Source organism: Meleagris gallopavo, chromosome 10 (assembly GCF_000146605.3).
Source record: "Meleagris gallopavo isolate NT-WF06-2002-E0010 breed Aviagen turkey brand Nicholas breeding stock chromosome 10, Turkey_5.1, whole genome shotgun sequence".
Taxonomy (NCBI): Eukaryota; Metazoa; Chordata; class Aves; order Galliformes; family Phasianidae; genus Meleagris; species Meleagris gallopavo.
The window spans coordinates 13,715,179-13,743,013 of NC_015020.2; the positions used below are offsets into that span (position 1 = coordinate 13,715,179).

General features: G+C 41.6%; 1 protein-coding gene across 1 annotated transcript; it reads right to left on the bottom strand.

Moving 5' to 3' along the window:
* Positions 1 to 15: 15 nt before the first annotated feature.
* LOC100542020 (roquin-1-like) lies at positions 16 to 26,699 on the bottom strand. The gene is given in 13 exon segments (XM_031554847.1): positions 16 to 306; positions 308 to 450; positions 1,987 to 2,204; positions 2,490 to 2,759; positions 5,917 to 6,029; positions 7,605 to 7,723; positions 9,771 to 9,903; positions 11,089 to 11,289; positions 12,143 to 12,318; positions 13,339 to 13,578; positions 14,516 to 14,636; positions 21,576 to 21,941; positions 26,476 to 26,699. Coding segments are annotated over 12 exon segments (2,256 nt in total). The 5' UTR covers positions 21,807 to 21,941; positions 26,476 to 26,699.
* Positions 26,700 to 27,835: the final 1,136 nt, after the last annotated feature.

The following is a 27,835-nucleotide window of genomic DNA, read 5'->3' on the forward strand; positions in this document are numbered from 1 at the left end:
AAAAAAATCCATTTCTCAACTAGTTTGCATTTTCTCTCTGGGGAACAACTTCAAAGACACAATAGGAAAACCATACCCGGTGGCAGGAAGGTCTGATCTGACTGAGATGTGGAGCCACTGGGCAATAACCCTCTGTTTGTGGGTATCTGTCCCTGGATTCAGGTACGTAGGAGGGTACAGCTGCTTGTGGAATTTCAATGGTCCGAGGAAGCCCTGTCCCCATCTCCTCTCGCTGGTATGGCTGCACAGGGGGGTACACACGGCGGCTGTCGTAGTGTGGTGGATATATGGGCTGTCCCATGGGAGGATATTGCTGTGGCTGTGTGTACTGGGGGCTCACCACACGATCCTGAAGGTAGGGTGAGTAATGGTCTAAATAAGGTGGACCAGGTTCTGGAGCTGATGGAGGAGGTCGCACAAAGCGAGACATGGTTTGAGGATAGTAAACTCCTGAATTTAGGCAAGAAAAAGACAAACAAGATACAGAAAGTAATGATGACAATTGTTCATAAACGTGAGTTGACTCAAACACTGCAGTTTACAAGTATCGTGAACAGTGGTGTAAATTAATTCACATTTATTGTTTGCCACCGCTGTCTAACAGGTATTCCTACCCAAGAATTAACCGCTTCAGAAACTCCTGGAGAAACAGGACTTGATCCAAAGCACAAGTGACAGCAAGATGTAAAGATTACCGTAGCTGAACAAAAGGCAGTGAGATCGAACCCACCAGAGGTTCCACAGCAAACTAACTAGAATTAATTCTCTAGGATGTCTCTCTTTTTCATGAATGCTTTTAGCTAGAGGAGAGCTAAAAGCAAAAGGAAGATCATTTTGTATGCCTCTATCTGTGCAACTAAAACTCAGTTTGTCCCAACACATCAGTCATTGCCTGCATAAACAGGGATTGATGAGGTTTTTAAAGTTATTCAAATATTCATTCTACCTCTTGAAAAGCAGAAGCAAATTTCAATACTGTGAACCACCAAAGACCTCTAAAAATCACATTTGTTAGTTACCTGGATGTTTCAGGTAATTCATCTGGAATTTCTGGATAATTTAAAAACGTATATGGACAGGGGGCACATCACTAACTATGAGCACATTCAACTCTGTGGGTAACTTACATCTTCACTGGCATGCAAAAATCAAATATAAGCTTCCTATTCCCCCAAATGCTTTCCACCACTCCTTTCTAGAGGTGCTTCTTTCCACTTCCTTTAGTCACATCCTTTCTTTTCCTATGACATTATTTTCACTTTATTTCAGTTCTCTCTTCAGTTTCTTCTTTCATGACAAGACTAATTCCCCATCTCAGTATAGCTGTAGGTTTGTGGGTTTGTTTGTTTGTTGTAAATATCCTTCAATATTTTCTTTCTCCATTTGGTCTCCTTACACATACAACTTCTCCTATTTCTTCTACTTTTCCTTTCCCATTATTTTCACTTTTTTTTTAATATTATTTTTTGTGCCCAGCTGTTCTCTAATTTAACTCATTTCTACCCATCATATGCATGAGCACACATTTCTGAAATGTTAACACACCTTGCATTAAAGTACTTATTTTATCCCTCAAGAATAAACCCCTCTGCTGCTTAGATATTACTTTCCATTTTCCCTGGATCAAATTGAATTGAGGGTTACCATATTAATTTCCTGACCTGGCCAACTGTTTGGAAAAACTGAAGAAAGGAGGACTTACTACAGTGGACAAAAACCTCTAAAGCAAATCAAAACAGAGTCCTCAATCAAGACCTAAGCAGTCTGGCAGGAGGTAACTCACCAACTGCATTTATACACTAAAGCACACCTGTACAACATCCTGACACATTCATTTCCATTGTACTATGCCATAAGCACATTAATGCCTAAAGTTTCTGTAATATACAAAAAAACTAATTTGAAACCATAAACAAACACCAAGGTGGGAAGAAAGAATAAAACTGGCATGTAAATCAAAAGATAAAGAGTTGGCTTCAAACTTACCTTGTTGGTAGGGTGCTGGCTCAAACGGTGGGGCAGTTCCCCTATGATCTTGATAAAAGATATCTGCCTGCTGAGTAGTATACAACTGAGATCCACGAGGTACCATTTGCAACTGTTTTGTGACAGACACTGAAGGCAGATCTGTTGGTGCCCGAGCAGGCACAGGATGAGGGTTCACTGGTAAGGCAGAAATAGAGCTCTTGGGGACAGATTCCAGCCTAAGAAGTAGAAAGATGACATTGCCCATTAAGAGCTGATACAGTTCACAGTTACTCTGTCTATATTTCACCTTCTGAAGACTTGCATCATCTCTTCCAATTAAAGCATAAGCAATCAGGAATGTAATGCAATTTACAGTTTTAGCTATAGTTTTCTACTGCACTCTACCACTACAAAACAAAACAACAAGAAAACCATTCTGTTTCTTTCCTAGAGAATGGGTTTTCTTTGTTTCTACAGCATATTTACACACGGCACTTTGAACAAGTTAGGAAGACCCGTACAAGTCAGGAGGGGATCCAGGGGCACTGCTACTCAGATGGTCCATCTTCCCTGGCTTCAGAGGAGTTTCAGTCCCTCGAGAAATAAGCTGCGTCACTGTGCTGCCTGTTGACACAATTCCATTTGGCAGAGCAGAGGTTTTCCTATTGGGCAAGTCCACTCCCCCTTCATCCGAGAGGATAGCTCCTGAAGGCAGGCCCACCTCATTCAGCTGGCCCAGGGAGGCACTCAGAGGTCTTCTTGGAACCAGACGCTTGTTCATTTTACGAAATCTTCAAAAAAGAAGTTACGCGTCAAAAGCTGAAACAAAATACTGAAAGGATTTTCAGGTATTTTTTTTTTTTTCTTCCCCAAACACAGGTGGCACCCAAAGCTTCAAGTTCTAATTCACATTTCCTAATGGCTTGAGAGATTTGTTATTAGTACCTGGAAGACTAGAATTTCACTGCAATTTGACATCAATTTAAATGAAACGAACTGGTATTGGTCACACCAAGGATGGATTTTTCATGACAAGTACACCAAGCATTCAGAGCTCAGAAAATCTGAAATCTTACCTCCTGCACATATATCCATTACATCTGTAATGGAGAAAATCAACCAAAGAACAAACAGCACATGAAATACTACCTGTAATAATGGAAGTTTCAAAACAAGAATCACAAACTATTCTCTAAATAAAGTAGACTTGAATAAACCAACAGACGACAACTAAAGGAATGATGGAAGACAATCAGATTCTCTTTTACACCATTTGTCCAACAGTAAGCCAACTTCAGTCCTTAGTGCCAAAATTGTATCATCTTTATAAAGCATGATCTATCAAGATCTATGTTACTATAGCAATATACAGCTTATACCACTTGCATGGTTTGAGAAATGATTTCAGAGAGAAAAATCTCTAAACATACATAGATTTTGACAAAATGTAACTGCTTTTGATAAGTCTGAGCAAACAAGAGCCTTGTAACATTGACAAAAAAACACCAGCAGACTGATGGTACTGGACTAACAAAAGAGCAAATTCCAGAGTTGAAGGTCCTCCACTAAATCTCCTGCCATTAGCTTAGATAGGAGAACACAAGTGGGAGGGCACATCTGTTAGCCTGAGTGCTCACAGAGCAAGGGACTGTTTCCTATGTGGGAAGCCTTCACAGGGGTTGGACTGGCTGAAGCAAACGCTTCAGAGCAAAGTGAGATGATAACACAGTAACACTTCAAATCCAAGCTATGTGGTAATGACAGCAGGCATCGTTCAGAACATATTAGTAGGAATAAACAGATATTAACACACTACGAGCACTCGAGGAGGGACGGACAGTTTAAAGCATTCTGAACACATGCTGCTCAGAAGTCATTCTGGCATTTCCTGCCAGCTGGAGACACGGAGGTGAGCTGAAATGAACTCCCAAGACTGAGTGTATCACTTTACTTGGCCATCCCACTCCAGGCTAAACTGGTTTTCCCTGCAAAGCAGCAGCACGCCATGTTCTGCCTGCCAATAACTTCTGGTCATCTCACTCACATTAGGTCTCATGGAGGTGCAGTGCCTCCCAGCTCCTGACCTTTTGAAAGTCTGCATATAACTTGCAAGAGGAAGACAGCTAGCAATCCCTGCTTGCTCACCTAAGCACAACGGTACATTCAGGAGGCAGACACACACATAGAAACACACATCCGGATCAGAAGCACTCCATAATACAATTCTTAGAAAGAAAAAGTTATACAGTGTTTCCCTCTTGATTCTTCTTCTTCAAAAAAAGAATGTTGCAGTCTCCAGGTGTGCAGGACAAAACTGTCTTAAACAAACAACATCAACAGAAACAGTAACACCCCCACCAAGAATCAGACTTGCCTTTGTCCCATTCCAAAAGGGGAATCAGCTGTTACTTAAACAGCACAAGATGATAATTTGCTATCCAAGACATCATCACATACTTCCCCATAAACCTGCCTTGGAAAATTAAAGCTATGCATAGGTATATCTTAGGAATTACGCAGCAACAATTTTCTTCCCCAAAAAGTTTATTTCGGGGATTCTGCCACACATATTATTCACACTAAATATTTCTACTAATATTTATAATTATTCTACTAAATATTTCTAAAAGGAGAACAATTAAAGCATAATCTACTAAAAGGAATTAAGCAGAGATAAAAGGCACAAGGAGGAATCAGAACTCAAAGTTTTCCAACTGCCTACAGTAGTTGGCTGCAACTGACACAGAGCACTCACCTCACTTGCCCCAGGACAACATTATCACTAAAGCAAACAATCCAGTCTGGATAAAATAGGCCTCCTCCACCTGCAAACCTGACAAACTGTCCTTGATATACACTACTAGTTTGGAGGCACTAAGACTGACTCACCACCCTTGTCAATCATCCAAAATAGTACTACCAATCTTCATCTTCTTAATATCGTGACAAAAGGGGAAAAAATCCAATTGTTTCTGCAAAAAAAGTACCAAAGTCCCATTTTCTGTTAGCTTGAAAAGCCACCTTTGTTACTCTAAAACCAAGTGCTCTCCTCTTTTTATTTCTTTTTGCCTACGTATTGCCTGCTGTATAGCCAATGAACTGCTGTATCAGTACTCGAAGCTTTGGATGTTTAAAGAAAAAGCAGACACCATTTCCAAATCTCTGGAGTTGTCTCCTGATTGCAGGAAACAAGTATTCTGCTTTGAAATTTTAGTCTTGAAACCAGAGGTCAAGTTACATACACTTTTTTCCTTCAACTCTCAATACATCTTCTCTTTTTTTCCACAGAATAACCATAGATAACCTTCAAAGCAGCTTGCACTCAGATAACCTGTCTGTAATCCATTTAGCTTATTTTCTGCAAACTTTCTATGCCCACCATTTTGTTATTCTTCAGCAATAAAGTCAACCACCTTCAGGCTGTTGCACATGTAACTAGCTAAACAGTACCAGTCAAACTGTACAGGATAACTGTTGAAGAAAAAAAATGCACAGTATTGTGGTCTTTAGCTTTCTGAATAGCAAAAGTAGCACAGAAGAACAACAAAACCCTAGGTCTGGGAACGTGTCAGTATCAACCTACCTCTCACACTCAGCTATAAAGCCAGGTGGTTGAGTAACCACAATGGATGCAATCTAGTAGCATATTTATCCACACTAAAGTAGTAATTAAGAAAAAAAAATTAAATATAACGTTTATCCCCAAAATCTCAAGTAATGCTACTCGTGCAAATATCAAATTTTCAGAGCTGCACTGTTGCTGAACAAAGCAAAACATTCTGCATTCAAGAATGAACAGCTCCAAAACTTTACAGATAACTGTTGTAACATTTCTGAGTTATTTCTGGCTGGTGTAATAGACAAGTTATGCTTCCTCTCTCCATTCCTGGATATGATGAAGAACTAAGGATAAGGTGAAACAAATATTGGACTGATCTGTACACTTACTTCTCTAGCTCCTCCTGTGAATGTGCAAAGGTGCAGCTGGCCCCTCGGGGGCATCCTCCTCTCTGTTTCATGTCTCGGCACATGTACGTCTTGTATTTGCTGTGCTGAGGAGGCTGGCAAGGTTAAAAAATAAAAACAACAAGATATCTGAATGTAAGTGCACTTAGGCAAGAACAGAATGTATCCCCTTTCTAACAAACTGAGGCATAACTGTTGAGTATTCCTTCAAATTGAAGCATTCCAAGAGTACCTAATATGAAGTGACTGGAGCAGCATCCATGTTTGCTCAACAGATTAAAGAAAACAAGCTTTGTCAACTGAGTCATTATCAGGCTTTTAAAACTTCCTTACTCCTTACTGGAGCTCCATTGGAATGTATGTTTCCAGACAAAACTGAAAGAACAGTTAAGGATATAATCTTACTCCTACACAGGTCATCAGGACATGGGCTGTCTTCTGAATTCTTACTGGTTCAGTTTCCAAATAAACAATGACTTGCTGCAATCTCACCATCTGTCTGTCTTCCCTTTTTCCACTCTCCCTAAGTAAATTTTGACAGAAGGACAGAGGTGGTCTCAAAGATACCAAGTTCCTACTGGTTTTACAGCAAAATTTAATCAGTTGATGGCAGAAAAAAAAGCCATATCAGACTTCCCACCATGGAAAAGGCCTGTAAAAATAAATTCTTGCTTTTGAAGAAACCCAGGCAGACGATGCAAACCTGTAAGATGACATTTGGAAACTTTTTTTGTGTTTGTTTTATTCCTGCTATCTACTGCAGTGGAAAAGGCTTTAGATAGGACATGCTCAATACTTAACAGTTGTTTTCCCTTCCCCACTGGAATTTTGCATTCCCTCACGAGCATGCCCCAAGTCCAGAGAAGTCTCAAAAAACCACAATTCCTCACTTTTTTCCCCACCCTGATTTCCACATGCGTATTTATACTGCTTCTCCTTTTGCCAGTAACAGTAGCATGGAAACAGAAAAAGGTAAAAGAGCTGAAATAATTCACTCTGATTTTGTGATCGTTTTTTCCCCATGCTGGTTCAGCTCCCTGAACCAGCTCTCTGCCTGAACCAGCTCTCCAGGTGGCAGAGTGCCAATGCAGAGAGAGTGGGAATGTATGGCAAGCAGCTCTGTCTCTCAGTAGTAGCTAGAATTTAGATCAACTTAGCTGAACAACAAAATGAGATCAAAGAACCATGTGATAAGATACATATTAGCTTATCTCATACTTGTATTTGGCAACACTAACTTCAATATATTGAAATACAATAATAACAAAATTGTTTGATGAACCCAAACGGTCTTCCTAAAACTCTACAATTTATACATCATTAAGCATAGGTTTAATAATCATTGGTAACACAGAGTCACCTGGCTAATATCTGTCACAAAATTCCCACGGCTCAGTGTTAGGCACCCCAGCTTCTCTCCCCCCCCTCTAATCAGGAATCTCTATGCTTGCAGCTTGATCAGATTGTTTTCTTTCCATCCTAATGAACTCTGCAAATTCATGCAGGTTTTTTTATTATTATTATTTTAAACACATAAATATGAAAGAGCAGCAACATTCTCAACATACTCTTTGTGAAGTCCAATCTCCCCAGGTGACACCAGTAAACCCCTGCTATTACACAGAGTCAAAATTTAGGAGCAAGCTTTTCTTAAGCGATTTGGCTTTTACCTGTTGCTGATCAGTTCCTTTCTTGCTGTGATTCTGGATATAATCAACTAAGCCGTGAACCACAGTCCTTACAGCAACCAGCCCATTTTCCAGTTGCTCCCACGTTGGAGGTGGAGCATCTATAGTATCAGCAGGAAACAGAATACAGTAAGGAAGTATTTCCAAAACCAGGCATTAGGAAACCATCAGTATCACAAAAAAATAAAAAGCTACCAAGTATTATCAGAAGCAAAAACCATAGAATAAAAAAGGATTAAGCACTGTATTTCAGAGGTACGCACCATTTAAAGAATAAAGCTACCTACAGACTCAATATTGAACCACACAAAATAAGTCAGACAGCAGTCTATTATTATCACATCAATGTTCTCCTTTTCCAAGGGATTTCATACCCCACAGAACTCCAGAGGAAATGCCTTGTACAAACCCTGCATGTAATGGAAAATCAAAATCCCACTTCACACTCGGATTCCTTTAGGCAAAATCATTCTGTACAAATGCCATTATCAATGGCCTAGATCACACAGTCAGTTACTGAGCAGCAAACAAAGCTGTTGTGTCCCACATGCAAAAACATGGGACACAGAGCAAATCTATGCATCCAATCATTGAGCAGGCAGCAGTGTGAATGAACTGCAATTTCAGACCTACAGGGCACCTGCTCTCTCTAGCTGACCGTCCAACCCTTTCACTGTTCCAACAGAAGACACTCCACAGTGTGCTGACATGCTCTGCTGCAATATGTTGGACCTCAAAGAGCTTCACTAGGTGTGTTTCAAGAGCTTTAACACAATTACATCCTGTTCTGCTCACAAGTACTTGATTCCCAAGGAATGTCAGCATACCTACAGAATATAGCAGGGAAGCAGCTCCATAGCACAGCAGAGAAATGACTTGAAGATCAGACTCGCCCACTGAAATTTCCAGTCAGGCTATCAGTGATTCCACTTGCCATACTAATCAGGCTGACAAACTGCCAGTACACAGAATTCTGTCTCTGACTACTTACAACATAAAAGATTTGAGAAGCCACTGCATTGCCTTTAACTGCTAAGTACGGCTTGTTCTCATTTGGAAGGTATCTTTTTTGGCTTAAAAATATAGAAACTACCTCCAACTTTTCATCTCCCGATGTCAGTTTAGGCATTCACATTCTTCACACCAGTCCCAATTTTACAAAATCAACAGGTATAAAATAAAGCTTCAGTTTCAGCACTCTCTCTTCTATTCCTGCTGCTGACTTCTCCAACATCTTTCATCACTTTCTTCTCTGTCAACATCTTAGTTTCCCAATTATGCTCTTTTCACCTAATTTCCCCTGTCCAGACCATCATTCACATTTTTGCAGAACTACAAATACCTTAAGATAACTGACGTGTCTCATTAAGACGGATTCTTGCCAAGCTTCTATCTATCAAAATTTTACTTTGATGTCTGAAATGATTCACAATGGAAGGTGCCTTATGGTCTTAAGCTGCCTTAAAGAGTGTCTTACGATTGCAGTGTCTGCAGTCTAGAGACCTTGGATCAAAACCTAATATGTACAGTTTTTAGAGTAATGGAAAAGATGTACAATTTTTAGATAGGGAATTAATGGAAGTCCTTAATTACTCTCATCAGTTCATAAATAAATCATTTGTTCTAGTAAAGAACTGGAGATACAAAAATAACACAGTGACAACCAAAGCACTGAATTAGCAGTTCTACTAACCCTCCTGTCACTCTGCAAGTCTGCCTTCCAACAGCAGCAAATGCACTAAACAGGGGAAAGGAGAAAACTAAGACTGCTGTCAGTCCTTCCAGCTAGCGTTGCCTAATATGAAGTATGCACTGTGTAATCTCACAAGACTGCATGTATTCCAAATCCTTATCAGCACTCACCCAGTGCTGACAAACAAGGAAGTTGTCTCCAGAAAAGTGGTTGAACTATTCCTTCCATTCTTTTTGTTAGCTTCAAAATGGTTGATCTTTTCAGAGATCACTGCTCTTCTCAAGTTGGTTATGAATACCATTCAAGAATCTTAAATTTGAGTTACAGAAGATGTTTCCTCTACTTGAGGAATAAAGTTTTATCCCTTAGCACTTTTAGGGCTCCTCTTGCTAAACTAGAGCTTGTGATTTCTTTTGGCCTCCCAGTCTCCAGCCCTGCAAAGCATCTAGACTTACCTGGGCTGGGATCAATATTTGCCAGGAGCTCAAGGTGAGGTCGAAGACGATTCAGGTTAGCTGGATCTCCAGTCCTCTGAAGAGCAATAGTTAATTCCTGAACACTCTGTGCAAATGAGGCTGGGGTCTGCAACTTAAAAAAATTGTAATAATTAACTTTCTACAGGCAAAGCAATCCTCAGGGCTTCTCGAGGTTTCTCCACAAGACCAGAGAGCTGCTTTAACAAACTGGACTACACTTTTCTCCCCACACAAACTGATTTCAGCACCTTGTACTAATTCTCCCTTACAGAGTTATGAACACATCCCTTCTTTGATTTTGTAGATTAAAAGATAGCCCTAAAGAAACAAAATAGGCTGGCATTACTTCTAGCAATGTACCCATGATCTCTTCAGTGTTGTGTTGGCACTCAGGAAGAAATGCAGATATTAAGGTTCATTTATATAAGATTTCTGAGGAGCCTAGTATCTCCAACTTCTGAACCAACAGAATTGCACTGTGAGTACAGCAGCCAGGAAAGAGCACGGTGGAAGAAAGAAAAAAGATTAATGACATCCCACGTTTGAGCATTTGTAAGTTCTACACCTAGAACCTTCAGGAGACGTCTGGCAGGACATCTGAAAACATGGGCAGATACATGAATAATACATAGCAGCTCCTGAAGCCAATCCTCCTTAATGGCACTCAAAGCAAGTATTTCACAGCTTTTATAACCATTCACGAAGACACTAGGGCTCAGTTCTTCCCACTTAATTTAGGCAATTTTATGAGTTGTCTGATCTAATATTTAGGGGGAATCCCCTGATTTAAACATTTGGAGAGAACATTAGCCCTGTGCTCACTCTGAACAAAAAGAGGGCAATTCCAGAGGTGAAATCATTTTATTTAAGAAACCCATTTCATCCTCTCTCTCTTCATCTGAGTACAGAGCAAATAACTGATTTCTTTCAATATAATGACTAGTTCCCTGCCTGAAAGCATGAACCATTAGTTTCTTTTTTTGTGTTGGCAGTTATCAGGTGTTTAGAAAGGACACATGCCAATCATGCAGCTAACTTCTGTGGTTTTTCATCTGTTGAAAGAGGTAAAGAAGAAAGAGATGGCAAGGTGACAGAAAGGAGCAAGATTCACTAGATTACAAACATATATTGCAATTATTCAAGCTGTAACAGGTTTTACAATAATAGGGCAAATGATTAATGAGTAAGGTGAGTAACACCCAGGCACAACGTGCAAATCTAAGTATTCAAGTTACAAGCACATAAATCTACAACTGCTGCAAACAAGATAAAGTGAGCTGATTTTAGGTGGCTTTACCTTGTCAATGATAGACTGCATGTGGGATTTGTGAGACTGGTCTCCATACAACAGTGAGGACCACTGATCTGGTGCAATGCGTAAACCTGCTTCCATAGCAATTTGAACAATTTGGGAATCATGTTCCCTTCTCAGAGCTTCGTAAGTACGAAATTCCTCCTTCAGTTGCATCAGGGAGGAATCTTCATCGCGCTTTGTCACCTAGCACGGAAAAACAAGCCAAGTACAATTAAGCAGGATAAAATGATATGAAGTACAAGGCAAGAGAAACATCTAGCCAGCAGTGAACACTGCTATTGGTGCCTACTAACATGCACTCTTCATCAACTGCAGTCGTTATGAAATGGATACCAACTGTAACTCACTCAGAATCTGACCCAGACATCACTCCTTGCAGTGCCACACCTTGTAAACAATATCACAACATGCACTCTTCATTTCTCCCATCAAGGTATTTTATGTGCATTGCAGTTTTTGGTTTGTTTTAGAATAAAATTACCAGCAACAAAGCATTTTTTTTCTCCTCACTTAACAAGACTGAAGAATTTAGCATGTAAGAATGGGCGTTTAAATAGCATTAAGCACTAAATACAGCTTTAGTTCTCTTTACTACAACTCCCATATTCCACTGCCTCATATTTCTTTGTTTCTAAGCAATCACCACTCAATTAACACAACTGGCAATTTTTCAGTTTTAGGCCTCTTCCAAAGAGATAAATTACACCGACTCGCATACAGGTTTAGTCATGGTGCATCCATTAAACTTGGACAGAATTCAAACTTAGATTTACAGCTTAGAATTGCAATTTCTGCCCACACTACATCACAGATGTAGGAGAAACTCTCTAAACACGTGGGACTTGATAGAAATATTTTCTGTAACCATTTTTAGACTCATTTTTTCATTGTACAGGACAATGAAAAAAGAAAAGCAGAAATCTTTTCAGACACAGTGAATGTGTATTAAAAAGAATTTTACAGTGAGGGATCTTATTGTTATATGAAGAAACATTTTTCTGAATGATGAAATCTCTGAGCAGAATCTTCTTCATACCTTGAAGCATGAGGCTCTGTAAAGAAGCTGGACAACATGCCCAATGCTAGTTTTAGAAGCCTGAGGAAATCGCGGCTCCAGCCTCTGAACCACAAAGAGAACCAAGACCTTTCGTGACAAGGCAGATCCATCTTCCAGAGCCAGCAGAACCAGCTTTAAAGCCTCTTCTTGCATAGCTGTGAGGAAATAGTGAAAGAGAATATAAAAAAAAGCGAGAGAAGATCAAGGAAGGTCTCTGCACTGTTTCATGTCTCCCTACAAGCAAGGGTAAGAGACTAGGTACAAGCCATACACACAGAGTTTGGGATATCAGATGATAAGGAACGTTTCTTCATTCCTGTCTATCTTGATCATTTTTTAATGTAAGTTTTTTAAGTGCACTGTTCTCACATCTTTCCCAGCAATAGAATACTGAGAGACTAAAGAACGGTGAAGCTGGTTCCCATGCAGGTAGAAGAGCAATTAGTGCCCACACAAACAAATTAGGAGCTGCACCGCTACGTATTTTGCTAGCAAATTAGCCTCAATGTTCCTTGCAGTGGAGCCAAAGCTAGCATCCCAAAGCTAGTCTTCTTCCACTTGTTTCAGTGGTAAAAAGCTTCTATTTTAAGAAACTGGCTTCTGTTTCAAAGAATTCTTTTTCTTCTGAGCTGGCACTCAGAAAGTGAACTCTCTACATTCAAGCAACCAGTCTTCATACTGATTTGTTTTTACCAAAGGCAGTTTAGTGTTCCGTGCAAAAGAATTCAGATTTCAAAGTATGTAACTTCTAAAAAGACATGTATACACAAACACCTGCAGGTACCAGATCTCTCCCTACAGCTGTTTTGTATGCTTATTTCCCTTGGTTAGGAAAAGATGACATGTCGAGTCGCTGCCTTCCTGTTTCTAGAAAGATCCTGCTTCTCCAAAGGATAGCAGGAGAGACTACTTCCTATATTATTGTAGCACAAGAACAGAAGGGCATAGATTATTCTGAATTTTATGGAAGAGCTGCAAAAGCATTAAAAAGGTGAGGAAGCCCGGGACAGCAGCCCAATAGATACATCATTAATTCTGAAGATCCACAATTAAGAAATCAGGCCACGGCCTAAAAGAAATCCCACAATTTCAGTCACAAGGATGCCCATTTCTCAATCCTCCTCAATTCTGAATTGCTTCTAGAACAAAGAAGTATTAAAAGCAGTATCACCTACCTGGTCCAAGGAACTGGCATCCTCTGGCTCTCACCGCAGCCCAGAGGTTGGAAGAGAGCTGCTGAGGATTTTGATGCTGAAGAATGAGCTCTGTGACTGTTCTTTCACCGAGTGACCGCGCCGCACGCATGGCTCTGATCCGTCCTTCTTCCTCCACTAGCTGGCAGTGAACCAGTGTCACAAGTTTCCTTTGCATAGGACGACTCAGGACACTCTGAGTAGTACTGTTCAGACCCACACCTTCAAAATAAAATGAGGGAGAAAAGGAATAAACTATCTCATATCTCCTCTTTCTGTGCCAGTCTTCAATTACTGTGTTGGAGAAACAGAAAACTAGTTCTTCTGATGCTACAGAGAAGGTGTAAAAGTTTGTTTGGGTCAGCTTGTTTCACTCAGCATCAGAAGCTAACAGTCAGCCTTCCCACAGATTTATGCCTTGTTGATTGATATGGCTCTCTAAGATGGTACAGCCTCTAATAAATTCTCTCCCCATACTAGAAGTCTGTCCTGAGCTTTCTGCTATGGATTCCCAAATTTCTTCTCAATGGTAAAATCATACTGCAGTCCTTCCCTTATCCACAGGCTGCAGGGATCACTGTCTTCTTTGACCATCTGTTTTCAGACATCAGTTTCTTACCTGTACGCGCTTCATTAGCTTCCACATCTAGGAAGGAGTGACAGATTTTCTAAGTTCATCATATGTAAGGTAGATAAGATACAAAACTCTTGAATTCAGCTCTGTTTTGCTGTGTTAGGATTATTCACTGACCCTGCTCTCGTGTACGACCTTGTATAAACAAAGTATTACTTCTCTTTTATGCTCCATATCCACTAACTTCCTTGTTTCTGTTTTTTCCCTCTGCCACAAACACACTGCATTACAGTTTTCTCAAAGCAAAGCAGAAGTCAAAAAATACTAATTTTTATTTTTACCTGATTTGCTTTGGGTTCCTTTACCAAGGAATTCAGCTTTTTCCTCAGTATTATTTTTGACATAATGACTTTATTTATTTCCCTTAAGCAAGGGCATGACCTTAATGCTTAGGAAAGCGGTTTCAATGTGGCTTCAAACTAGGTCTATGTCCATTTATCCCAAACAGACTAACTAGCCACTGAACAATTTGTTACACATGGTATTTCCATCTATCATCTTCCCAGGAACCCACACAGGAATTACCTCTCGCGCTGCTGAGTGGTTTGAGGTACAATGCTAATTCTTCCACACATTTTTTGCTCTCCTCGTAATGCTTGGTATCTTCAGCTCCACTACATATAGTAATTGGCTGCTGCTCAGGAACCTGGAAAGAGATGATGTACATTTATGACAAATGCACAGAAATAACTGGCAGCCATGCTTACAAATATCAAATTAAGTTTGTTCATAACAAGTATTTCCTGTTTTGTTCTCTTCTGCATTTTTCTACTTTAGCAAGCAATTTTTTCAGCCTTAGTAAACAAACTGCAAAAAGCTACCAGTTAAAAACAAGATTAAATAGATGCAGAAAATTCATGATTATTGTATCAGATTTCTTTTATTTGATGGCTGACAGGAAACAAAAGCACGACAAGAGGTATCAGCATTTTTTGCAATTATTTTTTTTTTTGCTGAAGTCATGTGCATATTGAGACATCCCCAAAGCTGGATGACCAAATACACAACAGATCAGATGAACACTGATTTACAGGAAAGTGCAGATTCGTATCCAGGGCCTCACAGCTCTACAGTCATCCTGGGATAAGCAATCTGAGCTACTTGGATTAGTGGGAGAAAGATTTAGCAGCAAATACACTAGGCCACTCCTGCAACGTATTTTGCCCAGACCCAATTAACCAAGTAGTAAGAGGACATTATCCTACACAGCACGATGAACACAAAGTCCAAGTACTAAATTGACATCACAGGCCACGCTTGGTTTTATTATGTTTTGGTTATGGCACTTATCTCTTTATCCAAGTGTTCACCAGAAACTGACATTTTTCAAAGGTATGTTGGATCCTCACCCCCAAAGTGGTTTTTTTGTTGCTGTTTTCTCCGGTTGAATTCTTACAGCTTTAAACAAGTTTGGAGGTACAGTACAGCACTGTACTAGTGCCTATAAGCAACACTATTCAGCAATCCAATAAATACACAACAGCATCAAGAACTGGGGTATCTCACAAGACTGACTGCAAGCTTTTTTTGCATACACTACCCCAGTGCAAACAGACCTCAGACTTTGATTTCTATTATTTCCGAGTCAATCCCCATCCCACCAGCAATAACATAATGCTAATCCTGTATAGCTGCTTACATGACCCTCAATCTAGAAGAGCAAGCCTTTAATGCTTGAGCTATGAACCTGCCAGCCTTCCCATGGAATACAGCCACGCAGAGTACCATTACAGTGGCAGCAGTGAACATAAGTAGAGTACACACACAAACACACATTTATGTTCATCACCGTGCATACAAACAGGAGTTTCCCTGTTGATTTGTGTAGAAAGCCATCTGTTCCAGTTAGAGGATGTCACTTCCACAGGCCCAGAAGACCAGCTGTGCCAGATGCTCATTCTGGCACACATCACAAAGTTACTACTTGCATCATTTTTGCTTCAAAAGTTGGTGACAAAGAAGTCTGCCAGCGTAACATACAGGCTGCAACAATGAGGACAGTTGATACCACCTCAAAAACAACACAAGATAGGATGCATCTGGCACTTTCACACCACTTACAGGGCAGAACAACAAGCTTAATCACAGCAAGCCAGGAAGGCTGGCCTGGATGCTTTCCATGGAGCACAGCTAACTTGGTAAGGATTTTTTTTTTCCCCAGTTTCTATGCAAAAAAGCTTTGAGCTGAAGATTTTGCAGCTGTGCCTTATGGAGGTCAGCCATAACTGTTTCAACTGCAGCAGCCTCAGCTGGACTAGATTACTGGGCTTTGGGAAACACACATTAGCACCTTCAACATTCGTTTTCATGTTCACAGAACACTCCACCTCCTTTTCAAAGTTGCTGCCATTTTAGCAGCCTGCTTCTGTCTGGGAAGTTACACAAGCAGAACTGGCTCATTGATCAAACAGCACACGCATCTCATGCATTTGTACTCAGACAGACAGTGCCCCATAGGGCAGACTCTGCCCTCTCTACTGCTGGAATGGTTTTCTGCACAACTGCCACGTACCCTTGCAAGCATTCAATCTGCCAGCAGCAGCAACTTGAAATGCAAGCAGAGCATCACAGCAGCAGCAGCAGCCATGGGGCAGGAATCATGGAATGGCTTGCTCAGCCCTGGATTTCAGTCTGGAATCAGACAGGGTTGGTTCAGCAGGCGTTCACAGCTGTGGTTTGGATTGCTGTATGCAGCACAACACAGCCCACCAGACACTCTCACAGAAAAGTTCCCCTTTCCCAGGAGAAAGATGGCACAGGAAAACCTGCCAAGAGTTAACAAAGCTATTCAACTCTGCATATCTGCACATCACTCCTATTTCTCCTCTTTGCAAGGGGAGCTTTAGTGTAGAATTCAAAATAGCAGCTCAAAAGAGATGCAACGTTCATCTTAAGCTGAAGCAAGCATCGTGTGGAACAATAAAACAAGATGCTTATTTTGTGGTTTCAGGAGTTTCAGGAGATGAAAATATCTTTCTTCTCACACACACACCACCACTGAAGATGGAGCATCTTACAGCAGAGCTTGTGAGTAATTTGCCCTTTTGCTGGTACTGCTATATGCAGTTCCATTTCTCCCCATGCATTTGTAGTCGGAACGATTGTAAGAACAGCAGTGACCAAGAGAAAAACAGTACAGCCACAATTTATGAAAGTCACATGAGAGCTGAATGTTAATTCTGGCTTTGTCGAGCAGTCGCTGGAGGACAACTGAGAAATCACTCAAGTTCAAAGCATTTTCACTTCCCCTTCTCAAAATATCTTTCCAAGAGCAGGCCGGACGCCACAGTCCCTTCTGTTTACAACGCCTCTTGAGAACCTCAAAATAGATGCCCTGCAGAACGAGTTCATGATTTTCATCCTCACTCAATATTCCATTTTCTCAGACACCACACCCTTTGCAGTTTTCACTGCAAGTACATTTACATAATATCACAGACATCTCCCAACAGAGAACGAGACCGGAAAAATAATCTCAGATGCTTTATTACTTTCAACTTGTGTTCTTTTTGAGTACATCTGCCTTGGCAACGAGTGCAGAATGGCAGCGTGGTTGTGAGAAGAGGCAGGTTGTGACACATGAGAAGGGTGACAGGAAAGTATGCTGCTGCATCACCTCATCCAGGCAGAGATTTGGAATTGGCGATTTAGCTGTAATTTCATGAAGGATGTCAGCTTGAGTTGTCACTAATTACCATCAGATATTTAACTGCACAGAACAAAAACATGCTGAGCAGACCAAATCCCTCTTTGTCTGGTCTGAAAACTGTTCTTCCCCCATTCTTATGCTTCTACAAATGTGCACCTTGCTTCCTGTCAGCAAGAAACAGTTAAAAAAAATCAAACCAACACAACTACAGTCTCCTGTCTTCAGTTCCTCAAAAGTTTTCACCAGGGATTTGCGAAGGGCTCTGCAGAAAGCTCCTTTTTTGTGGCACCTCATTTCACCAAAATTATCAAGTGAGCTGCTAATATAAGCTCTGCAATCGTCAACTTCCCCTTTCTCGTGGGCTGTCTCCTCATGACATTCCCACATTCTCTCTCCATACACACAATTGCATTGCCTAATGTCTGGAATTGTATTTATCACACTCACAGGTGACTACAATAGAAATTAAAGTGCCACAGGAACTTTTGCCAGTTGACACCACCTGTCTGGAATGCAAACACTGCTGTTTTGTATGGCACAGAAAAGAGGAGGGAGGAAATGAGATGACAGATCCATGACAGTGCACCTACAAAACAGTGGCCCAGTGGATGCTTAAAGCAGCCACACAGTAGCTGTAATCTGTGGATGCTCGAGCAGTCAAAATTCAAAACCTAATTCCATTAGAAATAGGCTTAAGAGATTTCTTCTCTACTTGAGAAGTTTAAAAGTTTTTAATCCATTCCTATGAATGGTCTAATGAAGCCTTTTTGATTTGTACTACAGACCACTGTCCATCTCTTTCTTCACTTCTTCTCTTAGTTCTTGCTTAGGTGCTCAGCTATTTCCAGCTCTCTCAAGGATAGCAACTGCCTCCTTCCCCCACCATCCCTTCCCCCCCACCTCACTCATGTGTGCTGAACCATGTGGCCACTGCTCCCGAGCACCCCCTGCACCCACTGCAGATGTGCACCATGCTACAGCAGGAAAGCAGAAGGGTTAATTTCACATCAAGCACAGCTTTAAAATAGGCAACAATTTCACTCATTGGAAAATGATTGGCAGAGCCAAAACTGCCAAACAAGCAGTAATTCAAAGAAGAAACCGACACTCGTCAATGCTAACCAGCTCTCCAGGAAGTTAATGCTGTTGCCAGAGAAATAGGCACTGCTCCCCTTGGTGCCCATGTGACAAACGTAGCCCATTTTCCCTGCTTACTTCACCCACTGTGCCTGTGTGAAAGCCAGCCAACGTGACTTGTCCTGGAATCCTATCACTGCTGCCAGTCACAGCAGAATAGATTTGTTTCTTCAAACTGCTTGCTCTCTGCCTCCAGCAAAACAGCACACAACGCTTCTAAGTGTGTACTTCTCAAAAGCTTCCCCAAAGGGAAAAGAGCAAACTGTTCTTCCTCCTCTCAGATAAAAGCTATAATTGTGCTCTACTCTACTTCCTTCCAAAACGAAGCCTCTTTTATGGAATTCTTCACTTAAAAATAAAGTATTACTGGTTTTCCTGGGCTCAGGTTCAGGTGTACAGTTTGCTGGAGATTAGGGGAGGTTAAAGACATGTAGCCTACTAAAACTAAGCCATGAAGTGGAACAAGAAAATGGATTTTGTTTCACACCAAAATTGACGATTCTATTCATTTCATAAACTGGATTTGCTGCTCACAGATCGTTTTTGTTGATGTATACAAAAGAGTCCATCTTCTTAAAAGAACAGAGTTCAAAGTTAACATAGTTTCTCTGTACTTTCTGTCCTTTAGCCAAGCTTTTTTTTTTCTCCTTTGTAAAACAAGTCCAAACTGGACTTTAGAGAGACTAGAGGAAAAAAAAAAAACAACTGTTTCCCTGTCCTTCACAGAAAAGTAGTCCAATTATTTTATAGTACTCCAGAGTCTGGTAAACACTCCTAGAGGTGCCAGGAAGGGGAAGGGAAAGTAAGAGAAAGGAGAATGAATTATACTAAATGCTGATTCCACTTAAGGCACTGGAACGTGCTCATGAAACTAGGAAATCAGGGGGCTGTGTGTGTGTATGCATTTATCTCAAGGGGAAAGTGCATGCGTGTACTAAAAACTGCTAAGATCACCAATTATTGTTTAGTTAACAGAATGCAGCTGGCAGCATCCATGCAGGAATGGATGGCAATCAAAAGGCAAGAGAATAGTCTCTTTTAGTAGTATTTGCAGCTTTTAAGGACATCATGAAACAAGGTTACACGAATCTTCACTATGTGAAGTATAAATAGAAGAAGGAAGACCAAAGAAATACGCCAGTAAGTTCAAGTCTGAACCTAGAGTTCAGAAGGCTCTCAAGACAAATACTTACCACACTATTCTTCATACCTCACACACAAACAGATGAGGAAATTCTGGTTGGCTAACTGGCACAGCCAGAATAAAATTCTCCACTACCTGTAACAGGGGGCAGGGTGTTTCTTCATCTCATTCCAGAGGACTTATTTTTGTGGAAATTCTAATTTAAGTTACCACATATCTTCTTTACATGAAGTGCACACAAAACAACTGAACAAATGCAGAACGTTTACCGTAAGTGTGAACATCTGGATACAACTGGAATTACTTCTGAAACTCCAGAGAGAAGGAGGAATATATAAAGGAGGAACAGAGAATGAAGAGAATGATAAATATTCACGGCACAGATTTCACAGTGCTTGGACACTCTTCAAAGATGGAGCATGTACGCATCACAGAAATGGAAGCACAGGGACTTATTACCTTCTTCTGCAGAGTGAGATGAATCACCAGTACAGTGAGAACCAGAAATCAATTTTTAATTTTCTGATACAAGTTCTAGACCAATACATAGCAAGAAAACAAGAAATAAGCCACACTCCTCGATAAATCAAACGAAAACAAGAAGTGGCAAAACCACATCTGGATCTAAGTCACAGAACCTAACGAGAAGCATTGTAGCAACATCTTAGCTTCCTCCTTTTATACCTCTTCTGAAATACAACTCATCTCTTTTCCTTGAGCTGTGCACTTCCCTGAATTTTCTGCTGCCTCTTCAACTCAGCTGAATCCAGGCAGCTGAGCAGCAAACAGAAAACAATGACCACTCTAAGATAACTGCATTCCTTCTGCATTTTTGTCCTTACTCATAAGTTAGACACAATCGTCCCTGCTTCCCCGTCTCACAGTTCTGCCCAGCCTTGGCAAGTACAGGTCATAAGAAATCACTGGTGAACTAATCAGTAAGCTTATACAAATTTAAGTCTGCACTGCAACTGATGAATTGGCCACATCCTTGCCCTCTTCCTTGGGCTGCCATTAGTACCAGTGCTGCAGGACTACTCAACACAGTTCATCACAACTCAGCTGACCCCTGAGTAACCTTCGAGCAGAAATACCATCTTGGGCAGCCTCCCTGATTCACCTTTGTGAGTTTATATTAACGTGCCAGCTCACAAAGTTACACTTTCAGAGTTCAGTTTCAAATTAAACATAAAGCAGTACAAAGGTTGCTACCAGAGAGATCTGTCCCACTTCTTCCCCTCTACATCCTGCTTTTGGGCCACCTGACTATGAGCCCGATGGGTCAACCAGGCAAAACAAGTAACCTACTCACAAAAGAAAAATGGCTTTCCACCAGATTAACTCACTGATCCTGATCCAGCTCATCCTTTCAGCAGAGTCTGGCTAAATACAACTTAAGCAAGAAGGAAGAGAACAGAACCAGCCCTTTATGGTGACAGCTCACGGTTACACTAAATCACAAACACAAAATTAGTCAGTGATTGGCAGAAGCAAGATCTGAACTGTTGCTCCGGCCATATCGTCTACAGCACGTCACAGCTCAAAACCTGTAATCACCAAAGAGATGCCTACCCAGTCACATTCTTTAATCAATAATTGCTTTCCTTCTTTTTATGAGGACAACACAGGAAGAGGTAATAGAAAAGCACTGTTACCTGAGCACCCACGAGCTGCAGCAAGGCTGAGTTCACAGGAAGAAGTTCAATATCTGTGTTGATAGTGGTCTGGTCAAAAGGGCACGCCTTACGGTGGAGCTTGTTGAGGCACATCTTGCAGACAGTGTGGCCACAACCCAAGCTGATGGGCTTCCGGATCGTTTCGTCAAAAGTCTGTGTGCAAATTGGACAGGAGAGAAAATCCGTCCACTGTGGAGCTTGTACAGGCATTGTTTCAGGAGTTAATTGACAAGACAAAAATCTAAAGCAGATTCCACTGGAATCAAAATCTTTGAAAAAAAAGTCTGTTTGCTTTTAAATATCTTCTGTAAGTACAGACAGTCAGCACATAGTGTGAAACATAACCTGGAAGAAAACAGAAACAGAAAAATCAGCATTCTCTACTGGAACAGGCATCTGAAATCCTCTGTGCTACGTGAATACCACTTGTAGAGGTATAGCTGAACTAGGAGTGCAGTTCTGACATTAAATAGAGGACTGAGTCATGACTTGTTTTAATTCCAGCTATTTTCTGGCACTAGAAAAGACACTTAAACCTTTCTGCTCTTATCCATCTTTAAAAAAAAAAAGAAAACAAATCAAGATAGTTATCTTACCAAAGATATAAGGCTGGATTAATTACCTTTCAAATTTTTACATTTTTCTTACAAATGATTCAATTAGCATTAACTAGATCTGAATCAAAACAAGACAGCTTTTAAAGTGCTGCTGTATTGATTCTACCAAAACACTTTTTTCAAGTATTCACTAGAAGTTTCAATAATTTCACCCAAAAGCTGAATCACAAGCCAGCTTCATCCCAAGCTCAGGAGCTTGGAATTGGCACATGATGACTCTGTGAAAGCACCTGAGATGCCACAGCCTCAGAAGATGGATAAATGGCTCAGGGTTACAGTCAGACACCACCAGCACACAATGCAGTCATACACAGCGCCAGGCAGTGCCACGTACAACTACTGCAACACCACCAGACTGCAACTCATCTATATGCCTCCCTGGAGGCATTTGGGGCCAGGCTGGATGGGGCTGTGAGCAACCTGGTCTGCTGGGAGGTGTCCCCGCCTACAGCAGGGTGTTGGAACTAGATGATCTTAGAGCTCCACTCCAATTCAAACCACTCTGTGATTCTATATGGACCTACATTATCCCACATGGACCTACCTGGGCACACCTCCCATGCCCTGGGAATCCCCATGCATTATTGAGTGCAATTCTGCACTGACAGCTTGCCCTCGGTCTGACAACCACAGCAAGAATTTACAGAAGTCACTGTCAGCTGTAAGAGCCAGAACTATTTCTCAAATGCCCTTTTCTAACCTTGATCTATCTCATTAACTGCCACAAAAGCAGAGCTACATCATGTGTGTGATGGGAAATATAAAAGAGTAAACGTGAGAGGAGGTTATATGAAAAGAATCATTACCAGAAGCAAAATTGGTAATGAAAAAAAAGCATTCTGATGCCTGGCTTGCCATCTGTCATCAGTGAAGGTAGCAGAAAACAGCTCAGGTCACACTGAACTACTACTGAACAGATTTTTCTAAACAATCTACAAGTCACTGGTTTAGGTTTCATACTAAGGTGCGAGCACTTGCTTGCTATTATCTGTTCAAATAGAAGCAAGCCTAGCAACCTCTGAACAAATCTTAGCTTAAAAAACAAACACACAACTCAAAGGCAAAAAGAAACTTCAAGTTAGAACTCGTGCAGTTTAGAATCAAAGCATTTTGAAATGGCAACAAAAATCTGATGCCAAAACAGAGACTGAAAAGCCTGAGGCCTTTGTTCCAGAATTCAGCACAATGCTGTTCACACTTAACACCATTTTGCCAGGGCAAACAATGAACAGTTACAAGTTAAGCTTCTAGCCATGTTTCAACAGCGTATCTAAAGCTTGGTTCTAAAGCTAATGAAAAATAATTACATCTATCATCAACAGATGCACAATGCCATAGGGCCACTGCTAGGCAGCCAACAAGGAGCCACGAGGAAATCAGCACTGCCCAGTCAGATGTACTGAGGAACAGGCATCGCAGCTGTCTGAGCACCTAGCTATTCCATATCCCATTAGAACCTGCAGTAGGTATTACCTTGAAATATTACAAGACCTTTCTGCAAAGAGCAGCACACAGCTTCATAAATCTAGTGCAAGTACTTCCGTGCTGTGAAATACCACCCGGTGCTCACAGCTTAACAGCTGAATCACATCGCTTCCTTTCCACCACGCTGCTATTAAAAGATCCACCAACAGCCTCCCAGTCTCCTCTCCGATTCAGAAACGATTTGAACAGCCTGTGTGAAACACTGATTATTAACCGCTACGTTAATCCAAGCATTAACAAAAAGAGCAATTTTTTACTAACTGAGAAAATCTAAAACCAGATGCTTATGTGAAACTACACTGCCAATGCACAAAGGTAGGTGTGGGCATGCAGGCTTTGCTATCCCAGTTTCTCAACTGGAAAAAATGAGTTGACATACTTTAACACAAGAGTTAACTAATTTAAAAAATAAACAGACATGTTGTTCATAGCCATGCCTCTGGCCATTCAAGAAAACCAGCGTAACAAAATAGATCATTTATTTACAGTCTTAGCATTCGGGAAAGTTTTTGCTTTCCAATCTGGGAAGGAAGGTAATGTAGGACTGCTGATCTGTTATCACGGCAGGTTTTGAAGGGCTGGGTAACAAAGGAGGCAAAGCTCACAGCCAAGCACAGCACACAGAACAGTCCTTGCATGCACCAGCCAGCTGGGCTAGAACGGCCTTCACACACATACAGCCCCAGCAGTGGAAATGCAGCGACTCCGGGGCACCAGGTGGCAGCTCTCCCATGACAGGCTTCCCTCCAGCCCCTCGCTGCAAGCACCCGCAGCCCCAGACCGGGGCTTAAATGCTAGAGGAAGGCCACTGGTAGCACTGACAATAGAAAGCATGGCTGGGAGAAACCTCAGGAAACCACCTACTCTTGCATGGTCTAACTGCTGAAACAGATGGCTAACTGGCTTGAGCCAGCCAACCTTTCCCCACAGAGGAAAGAAATAGCTGTGTGAGCAACAAGCCCTGCTCCGCTAATAAATCTCCCTGGCTGCTCAGCACACAGCTGAACTCCAGGGCCACATACAGTGGGAATGACATCACAGGGACCAACAGCTCTGAGCTGTGTGTAGGCAGGCTGGCCCTGAGCTAAGCCTTCCACATCTTTGGTCTCACTGCTGGGTCCTCATGCTCAGCACCAAGCAGAGTCACACACTGAAATACAACATCAATCCCACCCAGAAGCACCAGAGAGGCAGATGGTGTGTCAGTAAGCAGCGAGGTGAGGTAAGAGAGGTCTTCTTGCAGCTTTGCGACTTGCTACAACCTTGAAAACAACAGGAAACAAAGTGCTCTCTAACTTGAGCGAACAAGCACATGAGCAAACACAAGCTACAATAAAACAACAGAAATGAAACAGTTTCAAACACCCCTCCAGAGTTATGCCAGAGGTATGAAACCTCATGAGCAAAACCTTGACTGCAGCCATTTAGGAAGACAAACCCATATAAAAAAAGCCTCTCCTCATAACGTTCTGAGTTCTTAACTCATCCCTTCCATTCTCTTTCCCGCTCTAACTCCCAATATTATATATACATATATATACCTACACACACACTTCTTTAAGCATGACTGAGGAAAATAAGGACATGCCAGAAGAAAAGATGAGAAAACACAGCCCCAGCACACAGCCCATCACGTGCGCTGCGTCACGCACAGCCCGCAACAATCGCAGCATGTCAGCTGGAGGCAGATGACTCAGCACCCCTACAGCTCCTGCCCTTTCAGGATATGCATCACCAAGAGCACTACCTGCTCCTCCATTCCCACCTCTCTCTTTATGGCATTTCTCTAAGCTTTCCTACTCCGACAGCGTGAGCTTTGGGACGTTTGCAGATGGAAATTGTGGATAATGGTAGCTTTTCTTGCCTGCTTTTCTTTTGGTCCTGAAGCTGTATTATTTCTGCAGAGTCTTAGAAACAAAACAAGCAGAACTCCCTGCACCACTGAACGTACAAGTAAGCCTATTTAGTGCAAAGCTTAATGCAAAAGCAGCTCCTCGCTGCCAAAACAAACATAGCTGTGCCAACTGATCTGCTCAAGCAAATACGGCTCTGGGCTGATCTATAGTTTAATCTAATAAAGCATACACCGCTTGATTAATTCTTTCAAAGACTCTTACTGCTTGGCAGTAATAAAACAATTCTGAGAAAGAGCGACCTGGCCAAAGGCGCAGGGCTGGTTCTGTGATACATAAATAAACCTCTGAAGCTCTAGGTGAAAAACAAATCAACCTAAATGAAGGGAATAGATAACACTGAGCCATCTATCTGATAAGAGGAAACAGATGCATACAGCGCAGCCCTACCCAGCAACTGCCACACAAACACCCCAAGACTCACCATTGCCTCGCAAGGCATATTTTTCTCCCATTCCAATGCTCCCCGTAATAAACAGCGCTTCTGAGAGTGCAGAAATGTATTAAACAGCATTTCTGAGAGTGCAGAAATGTATTTCTTTTCCTTCCTGAAGGGAAGCACAGCACCTAACGCTTCAACAAGTCCTGAATTTCATCTTAGGGAAAAGCTGACCAGCCACAAGTAGCCTGTAGTTGTTTATACAGACAAGGCTGCTCCCCACGAGCACACTGAAGCCACACACACTAACAGCACACACAGCCACACAGACAGGCTGCACAACAGGACAAACACTGGCCAGCATTCTCTGTATCTAGTTCCACAGAAAAGCCTCTGGGGAAATAAGAGAAAAAAAAAAAGAAGAGAGAAACAGAGACAGCCCATGCCTGAGCAGGGAAGAGAAGGCAGAAGAAAAAGCTTCTTACCTCAGCCTGGGGAGCTCCATGAACAACACTAATACAATAACCCAGAAGAGTATTTCTGACAGGTTGAGCTTTCCCCCCCTCTTTGCTCTCTGAAACTGTGCTGCACACCCTCAAGTGACGCCAAGCTCCTCACTTCCTCATTCCTGCCCTGCTGCACGCATGCCCAGCCTGCCCGCTCCCAGCACAGCCCTCAGCAACACAAGGCAGGGATTCCCACCCCGCTCAAATCCCAGAAGCCCGTGTGTAACACCTTCCTATTCTTCTTTCCAACCCACAGAAAAACCAACAGGCTCCAGTGACGTAAAGGCTCTTAGAAAAAATAATAATAGCAAATTATCAACACCATCAAAATTCTGTACCAAAAGCACTGAAGCTCAGTTAAACCAGACTCAAGGTTTGCTTTCTCTTATCCTCAGTAATATAGCTGAACAATGAAGGCTTTCATTCAAAATTATCTTATTTGGTCATCTGTAAAGTTCCTTGGGAAAATGGGGCCGTTTAAGGTCAAGACATTATACTTGTGCAATCTCCTGGCTTGTCACAGCACAAGGGAGAAGGGTGGAGGAATAACACATCTCTATTCAAGTACCTCTCTGACAGAGAACCTAAAACCAATTTGCAATGATTTACACTTCACACATCCTGTGAGGCAAGAGCTGATGTCTTCCTACGGACTATCAACCTTCAACAAAGTTGTTCGCTCTGTTTTCCACAGGAGAAAAAAAACAAAACACAAAAGGAATGAAACCTAACAAATCATCTTCTCGATTTCCTGTTCTTTTTCACCAGTCTCATTTCATCAGGACAAGAGCACTGAAAGGCAACGTGCTGCCCCACAGCACACCCTGCACGTGGCCCCAGCAGTGCACTGTCAGGGATGCCACACGTGCCTACCTTTGTAACTTCTGGGTGGTATTAGACATCTCTTACAGCTCATTTAAAAGAAAGGGGAAGCGACCAACCCTTCAGAGCAAATGGTTTCATAGCCTATTACCTAGGAAAAATTTTCTACCAATCATAAGGAACCTCAAACCCACAGATGATTAAAGCTAGGGAATTAAGAGCAGACAAGCAGGTCCAGCACACGTTCACTTCAACTTAAGAGTTCTTGCATATTTCAATGCAGATGACTATCTCCAGCAGCACAATGATTAAACCAGGGTTTAAAAATAAATTAAGGAAAGAATCGATCAGATCAACAGCAAAAAGCACTTGAAATATCCACAGCAGCTTTCAGAACGCACTCTCAGGTTCAACTGGTCACAACAGGAGCCACCAACTCTGCTCTCCAGAAGCAATGGCAACCAAACACTTCTCCATCCAGAAACAGAGCCATGTCTGACGAGCTGCCATCTAAACA